This window comes from Nesoenas mayeri (assembly GCF_963082525.1).
Source record: "Nesoenas mayeri genome assembly, chromosome: 1".
Classification (NCBI taxonomy): Eukaryota; Metazoa; Chordata; class Aves; order Columbiformes; family Columbidae; genus Nesoenas; species Nesoenas mayeri.
In genome coordinates, this window is record NC_137541.1 from 98,422,269 (window position 1) to 98,444,606 (window position 22,338).

At 39.9% G+C, this 22,338-nt stretch overlaps 1 protein-coding gene across 1 annotated transcript; it reads right to left on the bottom strand.

Annotated features, from left to right (window-relative positions):
* Positions 1-461: 461 nt before the first annotated feature.
* Positions 462-19,261, bottom strand: LOC308053177 (arylsulfatase H-like; the record flags this gene model as incomplete). The annotated part of the gene is made up of 10 exons (XM_080363968.1): positions 462-1,301; positions 7,327-7,448; positions 8,461-8,623; positions 11,136-11,270; positions 13,076-13,212; positions 14,242-14,665; positions 16,194-16,316; positions 17,215-17,336; positions 18,158-18,298; positions 19,209-19,261. 10 exons carry the CDS (start codon positions 19,259-19,261, stop codon positions 931-933), a joined length of 1,791 nt encoding a protein of 596 aa, XP_080220094.1. The 3' UTR covers positions 462-930.
* Between the last annotated feature and the right edge of the window lie 3,077 nt (positions 19,262-22,338).

The window sequence follows — 22,338 nt, forward strand, 5'->3', positions numbered from 1 at the left end:
TGTGTGCTGAATTTTTTAACACCTTTTACTGAGAACGAAGTGCTGTCTCACAAAACAAAGCACATTTTTCATGGGGTATGGTAGCAGTCTCATGATAATCAGGAGCATTATTGCTCAAATGGGACATGCAGCTTATGAAATGGCCTCACAGATTGTGAAATTTGGGACCTATCTGGTCAAGGCAGCTAGGTGATGATTTTCAATGCTTTCTCAAGTAAGATGACTGAAGAACATGAAAAATGTATGTCAGTAGGAATTGCTGTGGTTTAGCATTTAGGAATAGCCAGATACTTTGCTGCTGCACTTCAGATGATAACGTTAGCTACCTAATTTTAAAAACATACTTGTCAGTTTAGTTTTTCCTCAGAATTCTTACATGATAGGTAAATGAATGTACAGATGAGGCAAAAAAATTGCTATACATTACTAGGTGTTTATTTCTTAGAGGTCAATGTGTTTTGGTATGTTTCCAAATTAAATATGCAATTGTGCTTTTAAACACAGGAGAGTATTTTTCATCAAAAAGCGAAGGCCTGAATAGACATTTTTAATAAGCACATTACTTGTACAAACAGTTGCAATTAAAGTTTGCGCTCTCATAACTCATAATTTACTTGAATTGGAAATCAGCAAGGAAAGAAATTTCATTTCATTTATTTGGGTTTTTGATCCAGAATTATGCACTTGAGGGGTAAATTATTCAGGTGACCCATAGGTAGAATATGTTTGGAGCATTTTTAATTTTATTTTTTTTTTTAACTACAGGCTTATTGAATTTCTATGGGTAAGGGAAAGGTTGAATAAAAAACCATAAATAACGTTCCTTTCAGTTATTCCAGTGTAATTTGACCCACATCTCTGTATGACTGTAGTCATATGAATGTGAAAACTATCAGCTTTTTTAAAGCTACCTGTACTTAGATTTTGGTTTTAAACTACGCTATCTGCTTTGTTATTTTCTTTATCACACCAACAGAACGGGAATGTGCCACAGCATGGCTGCAGCCATGGCTTCCATATATTATTGTAAGGAGACAGCTGCTGTGGGACCGGAGTCAGCGTCTTGCGATGCTCTTCTACAGCTTCTCTTATTCTCCTTGTTACAGTATCAAACAAGGGCTCAGTGTCAGCTGATAGAGGATTCTCCTCAGAAGGATCTTGCGAGAGATCAAACAGCAGTGGAGGGTCATGATGGCTTACACCGTCCCCAAAACATGGGCAAATTCCTCTTCCAAAACAGGCCCCAGAAGCTTCTGGTTGGAATACTGGAGTAGCATAATGAGCTTTCCATATGGTTCCACCTGTCAGAGAAGAAGCACATATGAACAGCTTAATGGCATTAGGAGTCAGAGGAGACCCCGAAAGATTTGTCATTCCTAGGGCAAGCTTTTGTCGTGGTTGTCACGTACGGGTGAAAGGCCTTTTGGGAGCTGGCAGCTATTCAGAATGGTTTTTGGGCACACGTGAGCTTTGGATCATATACACTGTGCGGGTGGTCAGGCACAATATTTTGGGTAAAGAGGCAGTCTCTGCCGCTTTCTTGCATCCCTTTAAAACTCTATATGCCTCATGTGGGGAAAAATGTAGAATGTAGCCCCTGATTTCTAGGTGCAGGTACTCATAGGTGGTTCTTCTATTGGGTCTGTACATGCGAGCCAAGAAGAGCACCTCAGCAGAAACTGGTCACAGCTTCTTTCCATGCTTGCATTCCAGCACACTTTCAAATAGGATATAAATTGCAGACCATCAAAACTGTAAAATCTAGAGTCTAGTTTTTAAATTAACATGATGAAGGCAATTAATTTGCAGCTTTAGAGCTTGTACTTCATCAGGTTCTTGTACTGACCACTGAATAAGTGCAGGTCTGTAACTTGTAATGGAGAAATGACAAATGATTAGGACTAAATCTGAACGCAGTTCAATAGGAGCTTTTCCTTCCTTTTCCCTCCTCCTTTTACCCCATTCCTCACCTTGCATTTAGAAAGCACTACATTGAACTCAGAGGCAGGGACATGCCCAGCAAGAAGGCAGCAATTAGATGTCTGAAAAAGGGAGAGGAGAAGAAAGGGGACATTCAGCACTTGGAGCCACTTCTGTAATGTATTGAGCACAAGTAGCTGACAACTGCATTGTCCCTTGTGGCATGTTCTTTTTGATTCAATGGAATCAGCTGAACTGTCCTTCCTGCTCTTGTCCCTGGAGCTGCTCTTCATGACTGGGAGTCTGCAGCTTGATTCTTTTGTCTCTGTCATGTCACTACTGCTAGAACATATTTTGTTAATAAATAAAATTTAAAAACTTCTTAAGAGGTGAGAAGAAACAAATAACAGATACTAAGGCTCAGGTAATCTTTTAGCTTAAATTCTTCAGTTGTTGGCTGGATAGCTATGTATCTATTTATTTTCTCTCTGTAGTTTCCACATCCTACTAAGCTACACTTCTGTTCCTTTGTGGAGGCATGATGTCTCAATGGTTCTGAAATGTTTTGGCATAACACGTTTAGAAATGTTCAGATTTTAGATACCTGCATTTCTGAAGTTATTAGAGAAAGGGTGCAGTAGGTGGATTTCTCAAAGGAAAGAGGTTCACTTCCTGCTGGATAACTAAGGACAGGTATTCCTTAGCTCTGTTTGGGTGTGTGCTTCACTACTGGCTGGGATGTGCTCCAGGTCCTTCCACTTTTCCCTGTCTTTTGACTAAAAGAGCATTTGTCTTGTGACAAAAATACGAGCATCTACTGTCATATCAGGGTTCCTCGAGCATGGGATTTAGGTCTTACATCTGTGGTCAGGTAGCATGGATATGTGTTAGGAGGAGTTAAACAGGAGGTCCCTAACATTCTGTGATTCTGTGGTATTCGCTGGGCCATATGCCTCTGATTAGCTGGCTCTAGTCAGAGAGCTACTGTGATTTTGCTGAAATAACCATTTAATAGATAAATACACCATGGGCAGGTAGACTTACCTAGCTACACATAGGAATTTGTGACCAATGTTCAGAAAAAAACTCCACAAAATAATTACTTATTCTTTTCCATAAACAGTTCAGCTGAATTCTTCATAACTTAAACACTGTAGGGCAGTTCAGAGAAGTGAGTGTAGAGTGTCTGAGGAGAATTGTTCTGATTCTGCAAAATTTTAACATTCACTTTTCACAGCTGCAAATAATTACTGGGGTTGCAGCGTGGGAGAGAGCCAGGTCCTTGTTAGTTCATTCTGAAGGATACAGTGAGGCTGATTGTAATTAACCTGTGTTGGTGAGCTGAGCAGACAGCTGGCTTAGAGCAGGATAAAAGAGGAAAAAAAAAAAAAAAAAGGTGTTAGAAATCAGTGCTGATGAAAGCAGCAGGGGTTTCAGTCATCTCCAGGAAGCAAAGAGGGATATGCAATTTGCTACTGAAGTAGCTCTGTCAGAATTTGAAGGATGCGTGTGAATTTTAGGGCAACATGTTAATGTAATATCTCCAAGGGAAAGGAAGCCTACTTCTTCAATCCAAACATCTCTCAAACCCATCTGGTAACAATCAGTCAGTTTAACGAGCAGAAAGAAATGAACTGTCACTAATAAGCCTTATTGTGCTGTGGTAAAGGACTGTTTAACATATAGACAAAGGATTCTTCTGGCTTCATTGAAGGGCTTAATTGATGAGTCCTGCTGGGGAAACATCAGGACACAATGGCTTCATATCTAGCCTGTCCAACAGATAGAAGTAAACAGGCAATAAATATGTAATATGAACGTGATATACTTGTAAATGAGCTAAAACAGACTAAAAAGTCTGTCAGCCCAGTCAGAAGTAATGGCAGCTGGAGCAAAGAATCAGAATTTCTGGCTTGGCTTTAAGTTGAGCCCCATGGTAATATTTGGTTAGCCAGTCTTTCCTATGCAGAACATCGCATTGTTTTCAACCCCCATGTCATGAGCATTTGTGGCTCAATGGGAAAAACTGCAGAAAGGCATGCACAGGAGATGTAGCTGTGCTTACGGTTTCATGAGAAGACAAACTACACCTTACATCTGCACTTTGTATCTGTGCTCATGTTACAGGTAGTGTGAGCTCTTTTAGAAATTGACCCGTAGAGAAGAATAGTTATCGATGGCTTGACATCCAGGCTGTAGCTGTCTGAGGGTGTTTTACTGAGGGCTAGCTCTTTACTGGTCCAATTTACACAAAATCTTTTAGTGATTAGAGCATATTAGGTATGATCCTGGAGCCTATACTATGGTTTAGTTTAAGCTAAATTCATGATATTTGAGTCCATACCACTATGGAACCCAAAGCACAGTGAGGGAGTAGGTTCAAGAAGGACCTGCTTTAAAGCACACCTCTGATCTGAACTAATATTGCAATGTAGACAAACCTTCTATGACCTAGGAGAACAAGAGATGGAGAGGATGAGAACAACAGTCCTTTAATCTGAAAAGCAGTTCTTCGAACTCATCCCATGATGGGGTATGCATTTAGTGTTTCACTGAAGTGCAGCATGACTCCTAGTAGGAATTTTCTCCAGGAATTGCTGCAGTAAGAAAAAGCTTTCTCTACCCAGGAAAAAAAACATACATTACAATGAAGTAAAGAGATGTCTCTAAGAATAGTGATGGCATAATAGATGTGAGCTTCTGATGGCTGTTCTGCTTTAGCTGATGCAAAGAGGCGAATGGGCTCGGGGTTAGATGTGATCAAGCCTGGAGCTACTGACAGATCTGGTGTGGGGCTCGCTTGCCACCAGCCTGTGTCAGGTGAACCGATCTCTCACTTCTCCAGTGGCAGCTCTAAGAGCTGGACTCTTTGCTGTCTCAAGCTCCCTGGTGTGCTGAGTATTAGATAAAGGGGGAGAGAAATTCAAAGTGGTGACCCTCACGTTTCTGCCAAGTGTAGGCTGTTGTGGGCTCCACGGGCGGAAGAGCCAAGGAGTTTTTATTTTATCTCATGTGGGGTTTTTTTGTTTTAATAACCTCCCCCTCTGAAGCGCCCATTGCCGACCGGCTGCTGCCCCCTGCCGGGCGGCGGTTGTGACCGTTGGCGGTGCCGTGCTGCCCCCTGGCGGCGCCGTCCTTTCACCGCGCTGCCGGCTGAGGGGAGCGCGGTCACCGCTCCAGACCCAGCCCCTCATGCCCCCGCCTCGGTGTCACAGAATCATTTCAGCGAAAATGCACTTAGAAACGCTATCTTTTGATTGTGCCCAAACAGAGGAAAGAACTGAGTCCCGGTATCATTGATAAGCAATTAGTTGAAACAGCCGAAATGTTGGCCTTGAGCACTTTGTGGTTGGTTGCCTCACTGAGATCGCTTGGTTTCACAACCATGGTGGTATCAGGTCACTCAAATCTCCAGCCTAGGGGAGAGGCCCAGTCAGGCTGATAGGGTTGTGAAGGCCTCAGCACTCGGCTGCAAGACAGAAGACAGGCAGTTGCCTGATCTCTTTCCTACTTTTTAGACAAAAACAATATCAGCATCTTCTCTCCAGAGAAAACAGACTGAGGATTCCCAAGAGAAAAAAAAAACAAACAACCAACTAAACCAAACAACCAACCACACCAAACAATCAACCACAAAAAGCAAACTGAAATACTAACTTCACTCCCTCGAAGAACTGTATTTATGAAACACCCTTGCACTTGACCTTTTCTACCATACAACTCCTTCAGCATTGCACAGGTTGCTCCGGATCTCTCCCTGAAAGGATGAGCTCCTCAAGTAATGTATGGCTCATACAGCTTACACGTTTTTCCTTGAATGAAGTACCCATGTTAATCTTTGGGGATCAAGAACCTAAAAGTAAAATTTCACTGCAGCACCTGGTATCAACATCCTTACACTTAGTCCTTTTCTCCATATTTCCTGTCACCTGAGTGCAGTGACTCCCTGCCAAAGAGCCACATTTCTGTCAAACATGTTGTGATGACAGGGACACTGACCTCAAGGTTAAACTGGCAGCATGACTGAAAGTTCGGTGTTGCAACTCTTGTGTGTTTGCTCATGCCAAGAAAGAGGACAGCAAGGTTCTCAGCCATTGCCCTGATACTCTTGTGTTTGTGTGTCTAGGGGAATAGGTAAGTCTATTTCGAAAGATTTGCAAGTACGAGTAAGTATTGTAGTCTTGAAGCGTTCACTGAGCAAGGAGATTCTTAGCTTGCTACTTTCTATATCTGATACTGCCATTGTATCATAAAGGATACATAAATGGGCATGAGGAGGATCACTCAGTTAGCACTGTGATGTAAGAAGGATTTCCTGCTGGGCTGGCAAAGATTGTCTCACCCCACAGTCAGCACGCAAAGTGCTGCTTCAAACAGCCGATTCCTTGTCAACACACCAGCTGAATGTGAACAGCTGGCAATGGTGGAATCCCCCAGCATTCATAGCTGTTATCTAATTGCAGTCTCTCAAGAACTCTTTAATTCTTCTCTCACTTCACAGACAGGGAAAGCAAAACAAAAATTAAAGGGGCTCATTCAAGTTTCTAAAGGATGAGAGGATGAGTAGGCATAGCCTACTCCCTCAGCTTCTTCTGCATTTCTCCAGCTGTGCAGAAAGGAAAAAAAAAAAAAAAAAGAAAAAAAAGAAAGAATACTTCATTGGCAGAAATTCATCCACTTTACACTGACAGCCAGTCATAGAAGGCACAGTTCATCCCAGCCAACTTTTATATCAGATGTAGTCAGGTGTGACTGATCTAGCCCAGATGTGCTAATCAGAAGGAGGTGAGTCACAGCCTGTAAACATCTGTGTCTCTTCAGTGACTAAAAACCAACAAGCTCAGATCCAGGCACCTGTGTTGCATCACACAAATGCCATCCTCTACTCTAAGCAGGAATATGAACACAGCTACCAGTCACTGGCCTGTTTTCTTTTACACTGTAATGGAAGGTGACAATGCAAAAGATGGGGTGCTTGTTGAAAGCACAGGAAAGCATTACAGTTGCTGTCAGCTTGTCTAATGCCACAGACCAAAAAAATAAAATAAATAAGATAGGGCTATTGAAAACATACAAACTACAGCTTAAGATAAAGACCTTATGCGTGCAGTTTGTTTTTCCTCAGTCTTACACTAAAGCTGATGTCAAATGCTTTTGCAGCAAAAGCAATAGAAACACTGCAATAACAGGGAGATTTTTGAAGCAATGCTGCTCAGGAACCAAAATTTTCATGTCGGGAAAGGCAGCAAAGTTACAAGGCCTCTCTGCACTGTGCAGAAGAACTGAAAGTTCGAGGAATTAAACTTACTCCAGATACACATACATGTGTTTTTTTGTTGTACTCTATTGGAAGCTAAAGGTCAATAAGTCATCTCTGATATGCAGGAGGGGGTTATTTATACTCACTGTCCTTTTGGTGCCACCGCACTGCATGCAGAAACACACCGCAGTAGTGAAACATGAACTCGTGCCCTGAGTGCTGAGCTGTCCCCCGCAGCAAAGGCAGCAAGGAGTGCCCGTCGATTGTCCTATTGGAGAGGACAGGAGTCACCAGACTGCTTAAGAATTTCAGTCTGCAGCTGAAGCAAGAGCAGTATTCAAGCTACCGTTTAGCTAATAAGCCCTGAGACTTTCAATTGTGTGGATGGGTGGAGACCAGTGATTAGCAGTTACTAGCAGTTTTTGCTATTATTGCTAGTTCATACATCCTGCCTGAGGAGAGGAGTTACCATTACTGTAATTTTCCTGGGAGTAAGTGATAACCATGGCAAAGGCACGGCTCATAGCCTTTAATTTTGCTTCCTGTAACGGAAGTCACTGATAACTCCATAAGCTCCAGGCCTTGTAAAAAAAAAAAAAAAAATTAAAAAAAAAAAGTATATATATATATATATATATGCAACACTTACTGAATTGACTAACAGTTGGTTTAGTTACATGCCACCTGTACTTCTATGTTTTTTGCTCAAATGTCTTAGCCACTCACACTTTCTAACATAGATGCTACATAGGTCTAACATAGGTGCTACAAATTGTTTACTATTGAGGAAGCTGCTTCTCCAGTACTTGCAGCCAAATGCAGGCCACGTGCCATTTGCTCCACCTTCTCTATTCACGAAGAACCAGGCTTTCTAGTCTTGGACACGGCCTGTCCTAGTACTCCAACAGGACTGAATAGCTTTGTAGATATCTGTGGATTTTTCATAAAAAGAAAAATTAAAATGGGCAACTGTGGTTGTGTGCCTTTTTTTTTTTTTTTTTTAATATATATATATAGTCATCACAATGTCCCAAATCAACCAGATTGCCTTTCAGTGATCAAAAAACTGAGTTAGCTAAATGGCCCTTGATAAAACATACTGTGTTTTCCTTTGTCTGTTCCATATAAGCAGGCAAGATGGGGAAAGCTACACAGAAAGAAAGCTATAGAATTGCTGGGTTTAGAAAGAAACATAATTTAGCCTGTGGCTGTTAGGATGCATGACATTTATAGTCAACTTTTATCTGAATCAAGAAAGGGAAGCAAGTATGGTTATGTACCTGTCCTGAGGCACTTCTCCTCCAGCCAGGTGAACCACTGTTGGGAAGATGTCCATAAGGCTTGTCGGTTCATTGATAACTGTTCCTGCAGGCAACACTCCTGGCCATCTAACTATTCCTGGGACACGGATCCCTCCTTCCCAGCCTCCCATTCCTTTTCCACCTGTTAGAAAGGGGTGAAAAAGTACCCAAAAAGGTGAAAGAATGAAAGATATTACATATTGATTATGCATGTATAGTAAAAGGCTTTAAAACATTTAGAATATTCTAACAACCTTAATGAAAATGCACTAAATCCTGGAAAACAGTAGAAGGACTGCAGTGCAAATTCCTTTCTTCAAAAATAAATATTCTTAATCTCTCTATTTTACAGTGCTTTCTTGGGTGCCACATATAGTAACCCACTATGTAAGCAGTATTTTTGGCAGAAGAGGAACAATTCCACTCTCTGACAATCTGACCCATAATCTTAACTGAATGTCATGTCTGAGATTAGTTTCCACACTCCCTAAAAACATGCACAAGAAAAAATTCCGTTATTAATAAAAAGCAAAACCTGATCTGGTGTCAATGGAATAGAGGTTGCAGCCCCACGTGGTACCTGAGGAAGGGGGATTAACACAAGGCCAGCCTGGTTGTCAGACAGTTCATAGTCAGAGGCAGCGGGAACAGTAAAAACTGATTTGCAGTCTTGGAGAGCAGTGAGGGGAATCAGGATCACATCTGATTGCCCTCTAAGAGTTTAAGGTCCATGGGGTGCTTTGAGTTGATCCCAGACAGAAGAGCACAGAACCTGTGCAGTAAATAGAGGAGTGCTCTGACTATACTGCAGTGATGAAGTTGTCTTGAGATAATCCAAAGAGTCTTTCTTAACTTGGTTTCTCTTGCATTCCTCTAGTCTTCTTCTAAATTATCTCCTCCGTGCATTGTTTCAAAGTCAAAGTATTGTTTTGAATAGCATTTAGAAGTGAGCATTATTGATTAATTATGCATGGAAATTATAGATATCGAGGATGGGGATAATAATGAAACAATGTCATTTAAAGCAAGAACTCCCAACTTGAGGACCCAGTTAGAAAACAAAAAATGGAAAATGCTGAAGGTCAGGTACCTGGATGACCTTTGCTCTGTTATTTCTCCTGTCAAGAGCAGAAATCAGAAGTCATTGCTCGAAAATGGTGTAGGAAAATCGGCAAACAAAATTTGAGGCTAACTTATTAGCTCAGCTAATAAATCAACAGCTGAATGGTAGTTTATTCTAATCTCTGGCTTTGCTAAATAATGCCAGACTTCACTATTGTGGAGGTGTGCTCATAGTTACTGGGGAGAGGCAAGGTTCCCAGAGCTTGGTTTTAGAGGCTGACAGGGTGGCATGATGGATTATAAACAGGGCAGCTCCAGCTGCTTGTGCAATAACCTTTATGCCATGTAAGATAATGGTATCTCATGTTCTGTTATTCACTAGCAGCTGTTCTCATTATTCATGTGTGGTTTATCTGTCTACTTGGTTTTAACATCCTGGTAGCAATAGCAACAGTGAGTTCTACAGATATTTATGAATTAATTTTTAAAAATATTTTTTCAGTTTGTTGCTAGTTGATCTCAAGGGGATGTTCCCTGTTCTGCTGTATGTGTAGATAAATGGGAATGCCTTTCTGTTATTAATATCTACACTGATACTATATATCCTTTTGTCTCCTCTCTAAGGAGCCATGATTTCATGATTGCCCTCTCATACTGAAGTCTCTCCCTGATCACATTCACTTTTCCTCTCCGGACTCTCCTGCTACCAATATGCTTGTATTAGACCAGTAGAAGTGAATGCCCTTAGGTTCTGAGCTATTCAAGTGAGGCTATTGGCTTTTTTGCACCTATTACTAGTATGGAAACTTCGTATCTGGAATTGAAGGTTAATTTAGCATTAAGGATTGTTCTTGGGTGAGGTCTCAGCTGTATCAAACATTGCTTGTGTGGCTCATCAAGTAAATTACTACCAGACATGCATTTTGATGCTGAGCAAGGTAAAGACACCTGAATCTTCTTTAGGGAAATGAGTGATGGGAGCAGTTTTCAGGCCTCACGATATGGTAAATGTCAAGCTGCCCAGGTTATCACAGTGGCTTTTGAAGGCTTGGCAGCCTGGAGGGAGCACATATAAGAGATACCATAGATCTTAATTTCCATAGATATCTGCCAGTGTTGACACTGTCTACTGTGAAAAACAGAACGATGTTTGAAGTGAGACTCCAAACAGCATGTTCTTGATCAGGGGAAGTTCTGACTGGACATTAGGGAAATGTTTTTCACTGAGAGTGTGGTTGGTCACTGGACCAGGCTTTTCAGGGAAATGGTCACAGCACGAAGCCTATCAGAGATCAAGGGGCATCAGGGTGACACTCTTAGTCCCATGGTTTAGTTTTACATAGCCCTGTATGGAGCAGGGAGTTGGACTTGATTGTCCTTATGGGTTCCTTCCAACTTGAGATATTCTATGATCCTATGGTACTACATTTTCAGGCAGTGCGTTGGGTTATGGATTAGATAGTATAGTTACAATACTTAAAAGACTATATCCAACCCTGTAGATTAGTAAATATAGTCTATCAGGATGTATTTTATTTTATCATCTTCTTTAAGAGGAAGTCTTATGCATGTACACACTACCCAAATTTTACCTTTATAGATCCCGTTCCATCTACCCAACTGAGTATTTCCTCTGCGAGCCTCTAAGGATCCTCCATGATCAGATGCAAAATAAATGAATGTGGTATTCTTCAAGCCCTCTTTGTCGATAGCATCCAGAAGTGTGCCTACAAACAAAGAAAATATCATAATTATGCCCTGAGATGCAGTCAGATTTTTTTTTTAGGCCTTAACTCAAAATTCAGTGAAGATCAAGTCTTTCCATTTACCTGAATGAATTCTGTTACGAACTACCACAAGCAATGTAAAGGGTGATCCTGCATTATAGAAATAATAAGACCCAATGGAAAGCTGCTGAATGTGTCCCAAAATTGTTTGTGGTGTCCATAAAACCAGGAAAATAAAAAATAAAACTGACTGGAAAAATTATTTAAATGAATGACCCTTTTATTCAAGCTACTCAGAATACTCTGTCAGCTTTATGCTGTAAATTCTCCAAGTCAAGGATCATCTCCATTGTGTAGCCTCAACCATCTTGAAAAGCATGAATAACAGTGCTGCCTAGACTCCTAATCATAGACACTGCTGTGTCTCACAGGGAGCTGAATAAGGAGCCTGAGATGCAACTGCTTACTAACAACCAAAATCTTCTCCTGATGCCCATGGGAAAACTCCACAGAGCACAGTTCAAGCCTAACTTCATAAGGAATGTTTTCAGTACTGAGAGTATCAAATGTTTATACATAATATGATTTATCTTTGATTGCTTCTCCTCATCACCTACTTCATCAAATGTATTTGCCAAGAACAGCTTCCACAGCTACAAAAGCAGCAGCAAAAGCTAAAGTATGCAAGAAAAAAGCATAAAGCAGTGGTTGGCTCTTTTGATCTTCTCCTTTACAGACTTCCTTGGTCAAACTACTCATTGAACTTACCTAAAAACAGACACCTTCCCTCAAAAAGAGAGTTTAGATTGAGTCTAGGCATATTCGTTCTGAATTAGACCCCAAATCTCTTACTTAGTTGCTCAACTCTTACACCATTGGACTTCTGCCACCCAGCTCTGCTTTGCATAGCCTGTGCCCAAAAGTGACCGGTGCCAAAAATTGAAAGAGAAGCACAGCAGAGTTCTCTGGTTCAACTGGGTCTTGCAGAGGCTCCCAGCCTGACCATCAGAAGCAATGAGGCCTCTCTCAAAATGTAGTTGTTGCAAACATTGTTACCAGAGGAAGAAAACATTCAGGCGTTGAATCTTAGCCTGGACAGAAGGGCCAATAGAGTCTTCACTTTTGACTAAATACAAACAGAAGCTACGTCCCTCCCATTGAAGCAGAAAGGAACTACTAAGTGAGACTTATGTCTAAATCCATGTTCTGAGTGCCAATTAAGTGAAACAAACAAACAAACAAAACCAAGTTATTTTAAGTTTAGTTTTTACACCTAATTGGCACCTATATTTAGACCTAAGTGAGTCTTCACGATGTACTGACTTCACGCAATTATTAAGTAAAACTCCATATTGGCTTTTTGGCTAGTAGGGGGATCTCGTTTCTGCTCCAAGGATTATCCTTCAATAAAAATAGCCAAGTACACAAAACAACCACCATATAATATAATATTCAACAGCAGCACCACTTATATCTTCTGAGACTAGATAGAACTGGAGAAACATCATACATTTTGATTAACAACATGATCAAGCATATATTTGATTGACTGCATCTAACACTGCAGCACAGAAGTGTGTCAATTAAGAAAATACAAAAATCAAATCCTAACAAGAAAAATTTGGGCTTCCATCTTAAGAATGAAAAAATGAGCTGTGGTAATGGAATAGCAATCTCTGGAGCTGTGTATCCAAGACAAGTTCACTGTTTTTGTCATATGCAAAAAAGGAAGTTCTGTGACCACCCCTTCAATTTCATTTCCACATTCAAATAAATTAATGATTTCCTTCAAGAAGACTACTTACCCACCATCCAATCCATCTCCTCTACATTATCTCCATATGTGCCATGTCTGCTTCTTCCCTGAAACTTCTTTGTGGTGATCAGAGGGGTATGAACATGTAAAAGGGAAAAAAAGAGCAGGAACGGCCTATGCTTGTTTCTGAAATAAAATAAAACAATAGTCATTTCTCGGAAAACTGTCACTCAACCCAAAATATAACAGTGGTATTGTAGTGACTATGTCAATAAAAAAATATTATTGTGTCAAAACAAAACAAAAAATATTTTGACATCTTTGCATTTTTGAGGTTTTGGGAGACAGGGGATTAAAACACCAAAATAGTAATAAACCCTTTCTCCTCCTGGTTCCAAATTAAACATGTGTAGAACATTAAATAAATAACTTGGAAAGCTCATAGCCAAAAGACTGACACACTCTCAGAATCAAGGAGAATAGGACTCGCTTAAACACGGATGTCACTGAGCATCTGAAACATCCTCATGGAAGAAGCAGATATGCACTGCACACACAGGGGAATCATATCCCTTTGAAATTAGACCAAGCAGGATATCCTAAGAACCAGAGATTATATATGCTGGAAGTTTTACAGATGGATTTACATTACTTCCAACTTCCCTTAAAAAAACACAAACAAACAACCCCTCAGCCTTGACAGAAATAGTACAATCTTAATCAAGGATAGGCCCAGACTTGACACAGGAATACTTTTAAACACTTAATTCGTTTGTTCAATACCAGTCAAGGTTTCTGATAGTATTGAAAAAGAACAACACCTTTGGAAAATAAACCAATACTCACTATTACTCTCCTGTCTGTAAAATATTAACTTCATATGACACTTTGTATAGCAGTCCATTCATCAGCCTACAATAATTCTTCTGTTCCTACTGGCAGAAGCCCCAGTCCTTGGGCAGGACCCCATTGTATTAGGTGAAGAAATCATAAACACACACACAAAAATCATCTACCTTTTCCTAAGGAGCTGACAAGCTCGATGAAGATGAAGGACAGTAGCTGGATGCTGACAGGTAGAGGGATGTCAGAAAACAACAAATTAGTGGCCTGCACCAGGATGGGTAGTTCAGTTTGCCAGCTGCCTAACCTGCATGACACAGCAATCACATTACTTTTAAAAGCTATAAACATGATACAATTTTTGTTGGTTACCTTTCAATGAATGAAACTGCCTCCTTCAGCATATTAGAAGTAGTTTTTTCTAGATTCATTGGTTGTTCAGTGATATCATGGTTTCTCATCAGGATACAGTTCCAGTACTTGGTAAAACCATAGCTAGAGAACCAGGAGAGGAAATACAGGAGACCACAGATGGCCAGACATATTATTATTTTCCATTTTACTGGGAATAAATTGGTAAGTTTTCCAAACAAAAGAGTAAGCACTGCAAGGATGATCATCTGTGTATAAAGCCAGTATGTATCTTGCAAAGACTTGGCCAGTTGAGGATCATCTGAGCCTTGACACTCATTCAAAAGTGAAAAAGGCATGCCGTAAAAATAATCAAAGCCATGATTTAAAGGATGATGGCAATGATCATGGCGGGATCTGCAGTTTACACCCATATGCCACTTCCCTGAAAATAAAAAACAAAGATCTTAAATCCATCATTGTTGCTCCTGGGTATGTCTGCTTGCATTTTAATAGGCTGGCTGCACTTCTCTGTTAAGGTACAGCCAAGGACAGAGCTGGTGTGCAACAGGGACAGAAACTCAGGAAGCAATCATGCATTGGTGCTTTATTTGCCTAGAACAGTGGATTTTCCTCACCTATCTGTTAAAATTCCATGTAGGGCAATGGTCCAGCTCAGGTGCCTCTCTGAATAAGAATGAAGAGGGTTGCAGTAGTTGGTGCTTATTTTTTACATTATAAAGTAGTCATTCATTAGTGGGTAGTCTGATGTGGAGAAACCCTTGTGCCAAAGGAAAGAGTTGAGTGCAAAAATATGAACTAATTGACACACAACTTCTATTTCACCTTCACAATCCAGGAACAAATTTCAGGAAAAAGATGCACATATTGGCTCTGTGTGTCTATATCCTTCCTAACATGAATAGCAAAAATAGGCCATTCCAATTATCCAGCACAATTGGCCATATCAGAATATGTCACACACTGGTAACAAACCTTAAAGAAGTCATATTGCAGAACAGTGTGAATATCCTGACACTGAAGGACAAACAGTCTATAACTGTGGGATTAGGGGCAATTGGGTAAACAAATAACTTCTGAGAACTGCTTACCAGCTCTGCCCTTGTGTTTTTGAGTGTAGTTTACAGTATAAACTATATCAGACTGCAGTGAGCTAGGGAAAGCTCACCCCCTTTGCACAGGCTTGTGTGCAGTCAGCACATCATGAAGACTCACTTCAGTTTAGGAACTGATACCTCAGTGTGCCAGAGCATAGCAGAGGTGTGAAAATCAGAGTAATTACAATTAAGTACATAACACCTTTGACTACATGAAAGAGAGTTTAAAAATGAGAAGTGCTTGAAAGACACAGCCTTTAATTGCTGTTCAGGCAAAATTAGCACAGACTTTAGAGGTTTTTCTGATTTTGGACATGTATTCTGATCCAAAACACGCTAAAGTTAGTAGGAATCTTTCAGCTTTTTTTTTTTTTTTTTTTTAATAGAGTTTCTTCTTGCAGAAAATAAGGCACTTTTAGAGTCTTAACTGTGATAATAATCAGCATACATAAATAACAGAAAATCTAGCCAGCAGATATAACCAAGATCACTGTGGTGTCTGGACACCAACTGGTAGACAACATTTTTCTGCTCTAATAGATCAGTGAATGTCTCTGTCGGTTCTTCCTAAAGCAATCTGTACTGGGCAAACAAGATTCTTTCCATTGCATTCACTTCTGTTTGCAGTGTACATCTATGTATTCCATACATCCTTATTTCAGATTTATCAAATATGCTGTGCTGACACTGGAGCTTGTGGATAGCATTCTAAAACCCCTGCTGATTTTGAAGGTTATGCATATAAGAAACTCTACTTTAACTGATCCTAGACATTTTGGGAAAGAACAAATTTTACAGAAGCGGCCTCATTTGAATAACAAGCAATTAAAGGTGACAAGTTGCTGTGTCTCATACCTACAAGTGCTGTGGAATAACCTTGCTGGTGCAATATTCTGGCAAAAGTAGTTTCATTCGGTGGAAGCCCACCAGAACACCCGTTCCAAAAGATAATCCGCTGTCGAGTGCTGGATGCCATGCCTGAAGAGGAATAACAGTCTTTTAAATAAAACAAGCCAGATTTTGGATTTTCAGCCTGCTCAGCTTGTTCTTTCTAATGAATGAGATGTAGTTGCTTAAGCCTAATAATTTCTTATAAGACATTTGTTGCACCCTGGGGTATTCTGATTGATCCCCAGAATGTCGGCTCCTCCAAGTCCCCTATCATTATCTGCTAGGCCAGTGCAGATGCCTCAGCTGTGCTGGAGTGTCTGCAAATGGCACTATGACACCTATGTTTGGACATCAGACAACCTCTTACAACCAAACTTCTATCCAAATATAATGTTAAAAAAAAGAAAAAGACTCATATAGAACAAAAGGCTTACGGAGTCAGGGGTACACACTTCTGAAATGTACAGTTCATGATTACAGTTCTTTAGCAAGTCAGAATTGCATTCAGAGGAGCTACATTGATTATTACTGCCGTATGTGGTGGCTGAATTTTTCTGTCATGAATTTAAATGAATGAAGTAAATCTGCTTTAAAATAAAATTGTTGAGAACTATTCCACAACACAGCACGTTTCACTATAAAAAAGTTTGCCAGGATATTCAAAATATTACACTTTACTTAATATAATCTTAATACCACTGAACATAGTGTTAAGACATTTTTCGTCTTCATGTTTCTACCTCTGGGTGCTTTGTACTGTTTAGATTTTCATCCATTTCTTTGTTGTCATTTAGGCATAGTAAACGTGCTTTATGTAGCAATTTTCCCATAGAAATCAATCACTAAATCTAGCCATCTTTATTTTTGCCCATCTCACTGAGACCCCAAATCCCTAGATTAACTAGTCTTTACAATTATTTATTTAAGGGTATTTTTAGTAGTAACAATGACTAGACAAACTGCAGCAAACCATTAGAGGCCCAACCTGATCTGATGGGGTATCTGCCAGTCAGGAAAGCTGCTCTGCTTGGAGTACAGACAGCAGCTGCAGCGATGTGCTGAGTAAGTCTCACTCCATCCTTTGCCAGGTCATCAATGTTAGGGGTCCTAAAGAGAAAAAAACCCCATCTCTGATAAAAATGTATTACACAGAAATTCTTGGTATCCTGCTCCTCCTAGTTTTGTTGAGCACATCATCATCACTTTTACAAAATTATTTCTTTATCTACAACTCAACTAGGAAAGCTAAGTTATATATTTTTTGTGATACCTCGACTCCTTAGAAATGAATTTTCCACAGATGCATGCATGTTTATTAATTACTAAGATGGGGGAAAAGAAAAAAAAAAAGAAAAAAGGTATTTCAGGTCTATCCAGTAACAAAAGCTCATGCAGCATAATGAAAAAGATTCCATTAATACATACAGTGCAATGCAATTTCTAAAACTATAATAGATGTGAGTAAATATAGGAAAATAAATACAATCATCCTATGAACAAATCTATATACAGATTGATAACTGCACTAGGGATAAATATATCACAGACCGACTTATCATTTCATAATGAAGCTCCTAGAGTTGTTAACTCATTATATCCTAATCTCAATCCTTCATATTTCATCCCTGGAGTTGTGGAAATTTCTGACTTATACACATGCCTGACAAATACAACATGCAGACACATTTGCAATGTTCTGACTGTCTATGCTGAAGATTAGAAGTGCAAGGAGGTTGCTCAAGCATACGTGTACAATTATTACTGTAGTAGGAATTACTGTATAACATTTTTGTACATGGTTTGAAAAAAAAATGTATCTACAGAAACTAATCCATTAATAATGGATTTTCTAATACTAAGAGTCATCAGTGTTTCTTCTCTGAAATTCACCAGAAAGGGATATCTCATTTTCTAGAATACATTCTTACCTTATTGTATCATTGCCATAGCAACCCACATCTCCAATACCAAGATCATCAACCAGTATCAGTAAAAAATTAGGTTTTGAAGGGTCTGATACACAGGTTATTGGAAACAACCATAAAATTAGCCAAATATTTAGGCAGCTCCTGAAATTAAAAGTAAAGAGGTAGTATTACAGAAACATTTGTAAGCTTTCCAATAGACTTTAAATTATACATAAAGTTTTTTTTTAGGACTCAGTATAGATGCATTCACCAAATACTGCCAGCAGATGGAGCTCCTGAATAGTTAAAAACTTGAGTTTTTAATACCAGTAAAATATATATATATACACACACACACATATATAAATATATTAAAAAATATATTTTTTGCACACGAATTCTGTGTGTGCCTTTCTTTATTGAGATGTGCACTGATCTCAGCAAATGTTTCTAGTACAATGAGTGGCTGGATGCTTGCATGTCTCCTGAGATACCCCTTGTACGGGGGTGTTAGGGCTGCTGGAATGAGTGAGACAGCAGCATGGAGGTGGTTGGTATGGAGACACGCTGGTCATGATGGCAGTGGCTTGAGTACTGCATCCACTGCAGTCAGCGCTACACATCTGGAAAAGGCTCCTTCAGCCATAAGGCCATCTGCAAAATCAAGGTTTCAGCGACAGACTTAAACTTTATTATCTTCCTAGAAGACCCTAAGAATATCTCAGCATGTTTTAGTCACTAAAGGCATTTGAAAGAGGCAGCTTACAGATTTTCACCAGAAGTAAAATACGTATGCTAGAACATTTATATGGATGGCTAGTTCATTAACAGACACTGCAATGTGATAAATGCATAGAAAACATACTATACATTCTAGATAGTCCTAAACCTCCATGGTCTTCAAAAACAGGATAAAAGACTTTGAAATACCAATAGATCTAAAACTGTACTAGCTACTCTTGGATTATCAATGAGCTTTGGGGTGAGGGTGAGAAAAGAGAGATCTGTTTATATTTTCTTAAGCAGAAAACTTAAAAGCTAGGAAAGACCCTCAGCAAATGTCTTTTCTTACCATTGCTTTCCCTGGTAAACATCACAGTTTCCACTTGTATAAAACAGGTACATAGTCACCCAAACTCTGGTGAGAAAAAAAAAAGTAAAATTAAAAGCCAAAGTATCTCTGGTCATTTTGGCTGTTAGGTTAGTCATTAACTGGCCTGAATTACCGCAGTCACGCCGCCCCTGCCTGCAGCTGGCTACAGCAGAGGTGGGCTGGGCTACCAGGGCTTGATGGTGCAGGCACTGCCTTCCTGGACATGTTCTTGCAGAGCCTGTTGAACAGTCACTGCAAGGCAGAAAGAGCACATCTGAGGGCAAGTGAGGCCAGATAGCACAGCGTGCAGTTCTATGAGATCTGGCCTGTTTCCAATAACTCCAGGAGGGCTTGTGAACCTTTGGAAAGAAGGGTAAATGCCCATGGCTTTAAAAAAAGTGTTTAAGATGCCGGTTACTCAATACATGCAAAGAACCATTGGTGTTCACTGAAAGGAAGGTTTTTACCATTTTACAAATGATAAGGAAAACTATATCTCACTTTTACTTAACCTCAAGTTATCTTTAAGGTCCAGGAGAATATTCTATCCCTTACTCTGATCTTAAAAACTACAAAACATGCCTCAAAGAAAAGCCATCCTGGAAACTAATATTTGCACGTTCTTCAGTTTGGAGGCCATCTAGTACATTCAAGGAGGTGTTTCTATCTTAAGGTTAGAATCATAGAACGATTTTGTTTGGAAAAGACCTTTAAAATCATTGAATCCAACTGCTAACCTAACGCTGCCAAGTCCACCACTAAATCACATCCCTAAGAACTTCATCTACACAACTTTAAAACTCCTCCAGGGATGGTGACTCAACCAATTCCCTGGGCAGCCTGTTCCAATGCTTGACAGCCCCTTCTGTGAGGAATTTTTTCCTAATATCCAATCTAAACCTCCCCAGCACAACTTGAGGCCACTTCCTCTCATCCTATCACTTGTTACTTGGGAGAAAGGACCAACCCCCCTCCATGCTATAACTGCCTTTCAGGTGGTTGCAGAGAATGATAAGGTCTCCCCTCATCCTCCTTATCTCCAAGTGGAACAACCCCAGTTCCCTCAGCCGCTCTTCATCAGACTTGTTCTCTAGTTACTAAAAACCATTCAGAAACATAACTATAATTCAGTTTATTTCCTGAAAGGGCTTCAAAGCTTAATGCCATTTATAAGTTTAACAACCCAGTTTTTCTACCTACCAACTCTACAAACTTAACCTGGACTTTAAAAACGCAGAAATAACTCTTCAGTTTCTAAATATTTATTTTTATCTGGCAAGTCAAATTTTAAGAGTGAAAGCAATTTCCTGTGCTTGTTGAAATAGAAAGCACACCTAGCTGCTTTGGACAAAGAATGGCTTGGGAAATACATTCCTTTTTCTTGTGAATGGCTACAGTCTAAGGGATCTACAGAAAATATTGCACCAGAATTGTGCAAAGAGTCATGCAGATGTACGTGGGAAGCTGGCTCCACTGAGGACTGGCATACACTTCTCTTCATGGTGTATATTGAAGTAAATGAGAGATGACATTCATTCCTTCACTGTGAAAAGACAAAAATCTGAGATATCCCATCCATGCAAAAATCCCTACTTTTCCACACATTCCATTTCAAAGCAGGACAAGAATGAAGATGTTGTTTGCTCTATTAATGAACAGGCTGAAGCTAATAAGATTATTTACTTTCTATAACAACTAAAACCATGTTTGTAAACAAAGTCACTTCTAGACACAGAAAACTGAAAAGTTCTATCTTGACTATTGAGAGATTTTTGTTTGTTTGTTTGTTGTTGTTGTTTTTTCTCCAAAATCAGCACATTTTCTGAGAATTTTTTTTCTGCCTTTCTATTACATAAGAGTGTTACAGTTACCTTGAATGTCTGAGGAATACTAAACTGCCCAGAACAGAATATAAGTCTGCCCTATGCATTTCAAAGGATAAGCCATAGGATACAAAATAAAAAATTGCAGATGCTGTTATTCTGACCAGGAAAATAGTACAAAAATAGTCTAAACATGGGGTCCCTTGATGATTTTTCCAAGTAATGCCTAGGTGCTTGTTTGGCTGTGACCAAGCCAATATGGGAAATAAAAATAATTTTTTAAAAAGTTTGATCTCTATTTTATATGGATTTTTCCATAGGATTGATAATGCTTCCTCTCTCTATTGGTGAGATCCTGAAAGTCAGTACTGAGAGCTCATCCTCCCTGCCCACTGGCTGAGTCAGAGATTAATGGGGAAGCAGCAAGATCCCCCTGATCCAAAGCACTGGCTGTTTGAAGCAAGACATCACTGAATGCAGATGCCAGAAGACCAATATCATGCTCTGAAAAGCAGGCTCTTATCAATGTGAAGCAAAATACTTGCTACTTGGATCTCAGTTCTTTTATTTGTATGACAGTGATGTCTCAGAACCACAGCCTGGCAGCAGTTTCCCTGAAGACCTGATGAACTGTGGCCTCTCAGGGGAGAGCTGAGGTGAGGACTCGGCAATTGCAAAAAGGCATTAACCCATGAGAAGGAAGAACTAGCAATGGCTCTGCCCCTTATCTATAATGAGAATGTCTTTACAGTGCTTCACAATGGAGGCAGAACTCTGCCTTCCCAGCACCTGGTAGCCAGCGTTGCCTTTAAAGGGCTTGGGGTACATGATTGGGCCAAAACCATCACAATGAAAACGTTCTCAGCCTGCGCTGAGTAGCTGGGGATCATCAAAGCCCTTGTGAGCTATAGTGGAACAAAGGAAACAGACAGATCTGGAGAGCTAAAAAACTCCTTAATTTCCCAAGGGTGTTGACAAGCTTTCCAAGTTGGTCCAAGTTGGTCCAGCCTTTCACTTGCTCCCCACAGGTTCCTGCAGAACAACCAGCTGGTCACAGCAGGCACACTGGGTTTTAGACAGAGACTTTGTAATGTCCCTCATGACAGCTGTGATTTTCACACCAGGGTGGTATTAAAAAAATAGGGTGGTATTAAAAAAAAAATTGAGTCTTAGTGCCGTTGGTGGTGGCATTATTACAATTAGTGCTTCCTGATTTATGCAAGAATATTTTAGGAGCACTGCCCTTACTAAAGGACTAGAATAAGTACCAAACTTGTCAAAAAAAA